At 32.8% G+C, this 8,613-nt stretch overlaps 1 protein-coding gene across 1 annotated transcript; it reads left to right on the top strand.

Annotated features, from left to right (window-relative positions):
• Nucleotides 1–1,697: 1,697 nt before the first annotated feature.
• On the top strand, nt 1,698–7,774 carry LOC107434423 (wall-associated receptor kinase 2). The gene is made up of 3 exons (XM_060815211.1): nt 1,698–2,695; nt 5,063–5,242; nt 6,340–7,774. The coding sequence occupies exons 1-3, from the start codon at nt 1,819–1,821 to the stop codon at nt 7,488–7,490; spliced, it is 2,208 nt and encodes a 735-aa protein (XP_060671194.1). The 5' UTR covers nt 1,698–1,818; the 3' UTR covers nt 7,491–7,774.
• The last annotated feature ends 839 nt before the right edge of the window (nt 7,775–8,613 follow it).

Here is an 8,613-nt window from a genome sequence, read left to right as displayed (position 1 = left end):
GATAATATTATTCATTCTCAGTGTGCTGTCATTTCCTTTCTTTTTTTTTTTTTTTTTTTTTGCCCCCTTTTGTCCTTTCTTAAACTAGTACCATGTCTGTTAGATTTTCTTCTTCATTTTCTTCCTTCATAGTAAAAGCAAGAGAAGAAAAAAAAAAATGTCTCTCTTTTTTTGGGCCAAAGATATGCCAAGTCTTAAGTCTAAGTCGTCTTCCTTTTTCTTTTTTCTTTTTTTTCTTTTTTTGGGTAGAAAAATCTAAGTCTTGCTTTTAATTAAAAAAAATAAAAGGAAAAGGAAAAGATAATTAAAAAAGAAATAAAAAAGAGTCCGCAGTTGAAAGAGTGAGTTTTATTTTTTATTCTAAATGATTACTCTGCTAGCTGAAGGAGATGAAACAAGTCAAGGGATTTAAACTCGGGTCGTGAGGAATGGATAGCTTTTATTTGGGCTGTTTTCGTAAACACATTATTATCAATTTAATGGAATATATTTAAGTAGCAGGACAGTCAATGTTACAAACATAATGATGGCATTTTGTCCTAAAATACTATTGTAATCACTTTTTGAATGACAAAATTGACAGTAGGGTTTAATTTGCAACGTTTTCCTATAATATAAAGGGTTAATTGTTATTTTCATACTTTCAGGGTGTTTTATGTAACTATCAAATGGTGGAAGGGGTTTTGTGTAATTTTTCCTTATATTTTAATATTTCTAGTTTCATGCAATTTTCAAATGCTTATATAAATTTGTTTATTTATTTAGTCAATTGAGAATCCGTTCAATTTCAGTTTGATTTAAAATAAATAATTAACTAAACATGAATGGCAAAACAAAATTGAATATGGTGAACCTGAAGATGAAGGATGTCAGTTGAATGGCATAAATTTAGCTCGAACTTGCTCTTTGATATCGCAAATGTTCTTTCTTTGCGGATGATATAGTATTTTCTATTTCCTTGAAGCTAACCAAGAAGAGTGTGGAAATTTGATGGAACGTATGAGTCGCTGCTGTCAAGCATCGGGAAACAAAAAAAATTCTGGATTGGATCTTGGATCAAGTCAAGTCTAAGGTAGAGGGAGTGGCAGAATACGTTGAATTCTCTATGCCACGCAGGAAAAGAAATTTTTAAGTCTGTTGCTCAAGCTGCAGTGCCGTACGTGTTATGATAGGGCAAGCATTCAGCTACCTACTGACTTGTGTAAGGATATCTATTCTTGAATAGACAAGTTTTTACTTGTGGATAAGCCAATTAGAACCAGAACAAAAATATATTGCAACTTATAATTGATTGCACTAATTTATAAGCGAAAACATATTTAAAATTAAGTGAACAAAAAATGCGATATTGCAGCAAAGAAAAAATATGAGGAAGCATTCTATAATTTTTAATATAGTATAATGATATATTTACAAAACCGGTAATATATGAGTTTTGTTATAAAATAGTGTTTTTTTTTTTCTTGGAAAGTAATTTAAGGCATGTGACTCAGGTGTGATGACTCGAGAACAAGTCATTAGAGTTTGGAACAAAAATATATGGACCAAAAAGATAGTCTAAGCTTATCCATAAAATAAAAATCATATATGTCATATATGCTGAAATGACATGTTATTGTTGGATTGGTCTACCACTGACATAATAGCACACTACTTTCCTGCCTAACTTCATTTTATTTACAAGACGACCTGGAAAACAGGGATTGACTTCCACTCTTCCCAACCACCCCCATTTGCTCCATAAAAGGACTTGGTAGCCATAGCCCTTGTAATTAACAATACAAGAAAGGTTTCCAATTCCAGTTTAGTATAGCAGCCATGAACTCAAAGCAGTTTCTCATTCATCTCATCTCAATATTGTTTAGTATTGCTTTTGCAGCCAAGGCAACAATAGCAGTAGAATCACAATCAATATCCTTGCCTGGCTGCCCGGACCACTGTGGTGAAGTGAAAGTTCCATACCCTTTTGGCATAACCCCACGTTGTTCCCTCCCTGGAAATAGAAAATTTTACCTCAATTGCACTCAATCTTCCCTCTTTCTAAATTCAAGTAACATTCAAATTACAAACATATCCCTGGACGGTGAGTTAAGCATCAAAAACTTTATAGGCCGAGCTTGTTATGCGAAGAATGGCGAACGAGAAAACAACAGACCCTGGCTCTGGCTGAAAAATTATACAGTTTCTTCTGACAGAAACACGTTCACAGTGGTGGGCTGTAACACTTTTGGAGGCATTGAAGGTTATAGAGGCAAAACACAGTACAATACTGGTTGTGTTTCCACATGCGATGACATGGACTTTGACAGTTTTTCAAGCAATAATCAGTCTTGCTCAGGCGTGGGGTGTTGCCAGATTCCCATCCCCAGTGGAATTAGGAATATAACGGTCTACGTAGACAGATACATAAAAGACCGCACTTTTGTGAATGCTTCTAACCCATGCGGCTATGCTTTCGTGGTTGAACAAGGAAAGTTCAAGTTCTCCAAAAACAGTTTTAAAGAATTGTATGCCACAGAAAAGGTTCCGGTTGTTTTAAATTGGGGGATTCGGAATGAGAGCTGTGATGAAGCGAAGAAGAAAGACAACTTCGCATGCAAAGGGAACACCAAGTGCGCCAAGAATTCTCTTGGTTACCTCTGCCAGTGTTTGCCTGGTTATGAAGGGAACCCATACCACCCAGATGGTTGCCAAGGTGATGGTTCTTCATTAATTTCCACTGTTTAATTATTATTTACAAGCATGGATTAATTAATATACACAGAACATGAACACTACAAAAAATTCCCGCAATTTTTTATTTTTTATTTTTTAAAAAAGAAAGAAAAATATGAAATTATTAAGAAACCAAATTTCTGTCCAAATTTGTCCATTAGGTTGTTGGGGTCTCACATTTTTTCATTAAGAAAAATGCTAATTGCATTCTAAATTAACTTTATCTAGTCTTATCAATTTTAAATTACAATGATATCCCTATTCAATTTTCTTACTTTTTAAGTTTTAGAAAAGTAAAGTTTCAAATCTATTTTTAATTTTTTTTTTTTCCCACTAAAGCTCCAACCTCCAGGACCGATCACCAAACCTCCAACATGTTGCCAGATCTCGTTCTAATTAGTTAACAATTTTTATTTTTCCTTTGATCTAATAGAATTAGAGAAGTATTTTCCAATCTCAAAGGGCATGCATGCGGTTGCACATCTACAAGTTCTACTATTTTCTTTTCCTTTCCTTTAAACTAAGCTTCACAATTGGCGATGGCATCCCAAAGTTCTCCACTCTTCCTCGCTATCTTCACTAACTCATTTGCTCTTCTTCAACATTACCCCCCACAAACATCCCAAAAACCTCAAACCCTACTCTTTCACAGACCACCCACACACTCAGCCACCTTCTCCGACCTCAAAAAATGGCAAAACTAGGCCACCTTCTCCGACTCCAAAAATGGCAGAATTGAGCCGAGACTCCTGCTTTATCTGTTGCGTCTCTGTAGAGCCGACATTGCTGTTCTTACCAACTTAAATATAATTCAATTTTGAAATTTAAAAACTATAATGGAAAAATTAAATATGGACATATTAGTAATTTGAATGTTTGTGGAATTATATAGAAATATTTTTGCATTGCAAAAAAAACTTTCTTTTTAATTAAAAGGTGTTTAAAATGGTTACAATTTTTTAATAGACAAATTAAAGCTGGTAAGGAGGAGTGTTTCCATAAAGCAACAGCTATTATGATTATTTTTCAAACACATATTACCAAATATAAATTTAAAAACAAAATTGAATAGCGCTAAAAATACTAAATAAATGTAACAATATATGTAACAAAAGTCATATGTCAATCTTAATTGATCTTACACTTATCTATAAAAAGGTTTATTTATCCATAATTAACTTATAATAATATATTAACTAATAAAATATTAATATGTGACTCTTTATATAAGTCTTAAGTTAGTATCCATAGTACGACTCAACAAATTAATATTAACTTGTTTGTGTAGGTTTTAATTTATTAGAGAATTGGTTATATGTTATTTTTTTGTTATTATTTTTTTAATTGCATAAAAGTTTGACTACGTTATAGGTAAACTATAGATGTATGTCTATTTTGTCATAGAAAAAGGTCAATGCATTTAGTTATAACAAAAGTTAATTTTTAGTATAGTATCATTCATTATATTAAATCTGATTAATCATGGAGTTTAATATTTGTTCACATTTGTAGTCTCAAATATTTAATAGTTCAAATCCATTGTTAAGATAGAGATGTAATCATGATTAACATTTCATTATTTAAATTTTTAAAAAGATAATAATTCAACTTTATATCAAAACTATATATCTATAAGATTTTGAATTCAAGACCTAACAATCATAATCCAGAGCCCATAAAATGGTTATTGAAGATCTGACAACATTTAGTCTAAAGAATAAGCCCAAGTGATTTTCGAGCCTGGATGAGGCTTCATTGTACCACGTGTAACTCATATATATTTGTAAAAGCAATATACAGTAGCTAGGCTCAACACACAGTAACTTTTTGTTTTTAAACGCACAGTAATTTTACTGATTCTCATTTTATGTAGTGTCATTAAAAAAAAAAAAAAAAAAAAAAAGAACATTAGCCGTGAACTAGCCACCATGTGTTGTTATGGTATTCACCAACAAATAGTTTTTAGCCATAATATTACGTTTAGCTACAAAATTAATTGTGAGTAAAAGTTCTTTTAGCTACACCATTGTATTGTTAAAGCGTTTCAGCCATGGAGCCACAACATTCTATTGTTAAAGCTTTTCAGCCACGGAGCCACAACATAGCAACAAAGTTTATTGCAGCTGACAACATTTAATTACAAATTGTAGACTTTTAACTACAATTTGTGTTGTGGTTAATACCCTCAAATTGTAGACTTTTAACTACAATTTGTGTTGTGGTTAATACCCTTTTTCATTGTGTGCATTTATTAAGTTAATGTTGGTAATTTTTATTAACATTGCTGGATTTTCTGAAAAATTGGTTTGGATTTCCCAATTGTTCGATATTAACATATTCTTTTCAGATATTGATGAATGCAAAATTGAAAGCAGCTGCGGTGAAAATAGTATATGCCAGAATTTACCAGGGAAATGGACTTGCAATTGTCCAAAAGGATATTACCACACAAACAAAACGGATTGCAGCAAGTCAGTCACTAACAATCAGCCTGTTAAATTAGTTCACGCCGTTTGTACTGCAGTGGGTACGTATATCGGTAGTGTTTTCATTACATGCATCCTATTGAATCCTGACATCGTTATTAGGTACTATAACATTGGAATAGGATTGATGAATCTAGTAATAGATAACTAGGGCTCATCATGTTTTATTATTACAAATGATTTTCGCATTTATATTTTTTATTTGGTCTTAATTTTGTGTTCATTTTGTCCAATTGGTGACATAATGCCACGTCATCTAAAAATTGTAACAGCAGACAAACTAATAATAAACTAAGCACGAAAAGAAGTAGCACTTTTTTTGGGTGTTATTATATCACGAGTTCGGAAAATAAGGGATAACAATTTTTCCAAATGTTGTGGTATTATATCATTAATTAGACCAACAGTAATGAAATAGGAAAAATGGAACAAGAGGTACAAGACTTGGAATTGAATTTTTGAATTCAAATACATACCTAATATATATATATATATATATATATATACACAAAAAAGTTTTCAGTGTAGAAGTCCTCATTTTATTAAAATGCAGATGTTACTTGATAATGGTTTTTTGAAAAACTATCATATAAAATCATTTCAGCATTTTAATAAAATGCAGACATCTGCAATGTAAACAAACTATATATATGAAAATTTTATGATACAAATTTTCATACCTTTTTTAACATGCAGACATCTGAATGATGACAGTTTTAGAAGAAATGGTCGTATTTGTATAATAGTATTAACGGTAATTTCTTCAAAAACCAAATATTTTCCAATGTCCATATCATAAAAAATTGATCATAGAAGGATTTTGTATACATTATCTAGATTATAAATATCATCAAAAATAATTATCATTTATATTATTTGTTTGAAACTTATTATTTACTGTTTTTTTTTTTTAATTTTTTTACTTGAGAATGCATTATTTATAGTTAACTTCTTTTGTAAAACTCTGTATGTGCCATTAGAAATTTTCATTTTTTTTCCCTATGGAAATCCAAAATCTAGTTTAGTATCAGGAGATGTATATATTTTATTCTCAACTGGTCTAGTTAATTTATCCTAGCCAAACAAAGGCATAACTTCTCCTACATCTTAAAAAACCACAGAATTTAAATGCATGCAGGTGTAAGCATATTACTGTTGATTGCTATTTTACTAGCATATTGGGGAATGAAGAAAAGAAAGATGCTCAAACTGAAAGAGAAGTTCTTCGAACAAAATGGCGGATTATTGTTACAGCAACATTTGTCAAGTGGTAGCCAATCTCAAGAGACGACAAAAATCTTTAGTGCAGAAGAATTAAAAAAAGCCACAGACAATTTCCATGAAAGTAGAGTTCTGGGTGAAGGAGGTTATGGAATAGTGTATAAAGGGATATTACCTGATAACAAGGTGGTTGCCATTAAGAAGTCCAAATTCGGTGCTGAAAAATGTAACGAACAATTCATCAATGAGGTAATTTTGCTTTTGCAAATAAACCATAGAAATGTGGTTAAGCTCTTAGGTTGTTGTTTGGAGACAGAAGTTCCTTTACTAGTTTATGAGTACATAGAAAATGGGACTCTTTTCGAGCATATCCACAACAAAGGCCAAGGAAGATCACCACTTTCATGGGAGTTAAGATTGAAGATAGCAACCGAAGCTGCAAGCGCATTAGCATATCTCCACTCTGCAACTTCTACGCCTATTATACACAGAGATGTCAAAACTGGAAATATACTCCTCGACAAAAAGTACACAGCTAAAGTTTCAGACTTTGGAGCGTCAAGGTTGATTCCTCTGGATCAAAATCTCCTTACAACCGTTGTACAAGGAACATTGGGGTACTTAGATCCGGAGTACATGCATTCAAGCCGTCTAACAGAAAAAAGTGATGTCTATAGCTTTGGAGTTGTTCTGGCGGAGCTGCTAACCGGCAGGAAGGTGATGTCGTTTGTTAGACCCGAGAATGAAAGAAACCTGGCATCATTCTTTGTTTCTTCAATGAAAGAGGATAGGTTATTAGAGATTCTTGACAATGACATAATCACTGAGGGAAATACAGAGGCATTCAAGAACATTGCCAATCTTGCAAAAAGCTGTTTAGGAATAAAAAGTGAGGAAAGACCTAGCATGAAGGTAGTAGCAATGGAACTAGAAGGACAGAGAGCTATGGCAATGCAGCAATTGGGACAAGGTGTTCATATGGTTTCACAAAAAATTGAAAACTTTCACACCAAGGAACCCTCTGACACCTATGCTATCGATATTAGTGGACCATTGAGTTCCCAGTAGATGATCATAGTTAATTAAGCAGACTAGCCAAGGTGGCTTCTTCTGAGAAAAGGAGCTAAGCGGTCTAGCTGAGCTGGCGACACTTTCTTTCTCAGTTGACATGTGGCAAAAGTCGAGTGGCTTAGCACTAGTGGTTGTTACTATATTTGGAATTTAGTTACTTTGTTAGAAGTGCTTTGAGTAGGTATTGAAACAGAGTCAGTTCTGCAGCTTTATATTTTCAAACTTGTGTCTCTCTTTAATCAGTTTGCAAATGATTTCAAAGTGTGATTGTTTTGTTTTTCTCTCAAGTGCTTTTACATTTACAGTTTCTGCAGTTCTTCCCTGTTCTTCAATTCAGTTTCCTTAAATATGGTTATCATATAATTTACTCGTACGCAATAAAATGATTCTGTGAATGTATTAATGTCAACATATGGGTTTGACCAATCACTTAACAAAGTCACCAGTTTATAGTATTGGTGATAGATATAAATCAAATTCCAACAAATCTGGCCTTTAAAATTGCAGTCTTTTGTGGTAAGATCAATAGTTTCATCACAAATGACTATAATAGACTCTTTTACAAACTAAGCGGTACGAACGACAATTTAAGCGGTCGTGTAATGAGGCACGCAAGGCTTGCTTTGCTGAACGGCTATATCTATTTGTGCTTGTGTTCATGTTCATTCTTTGCAGTTCTCTACAGATTCTAATCTTCTAGAATCAAAGTCCGGTCTGTATTGCATTAGAGAAGAAATTTTCAATTAATCTTTTTTCTTGAATCGAACATTTGGAGAACACAATAACCACACAAGTAGACATTAACAAATTTGATAATTGGGACTTAGGTGGGGCCGGGATCTTTTGAAGGCGAAGATGGGTGTCCTTTCCATACTGCAACACTCTTGTATATGAATTGGTTAATGGGGTAATGGGGTACTTACTGATCCAAAATACTTTCTTCCAAAGAAAAAACAGAGAAAACAGGGAAGAGTGATGTATGTAGAACATATAATATATATATGTATATATATATCACTTTCTTAGAATCGGTCAAATCATGAAAGAATAAAATTTAGCAATGTTGTACATCTCTTGAATAGAAGATGATCGGTTACTTGAGGACGGTAGATTATGGAAT

Source organism: Ziziphus jujuba, chromosome 1, assembly GCF_031755915.1.
Source record: "Ziziphus jujuba cultivar Dongzao chromosome 1, ASM3175591v1".
NCBI lineage: Eukaryota > Viridiplantae > Streptophyta > Magnoliopsida > Rosales > Rhamnaceae > Ziziphus > Ziziphus jujuba.
This window is presented reverse-complemented; position numbering and strand designations above follow the sequence as displayed.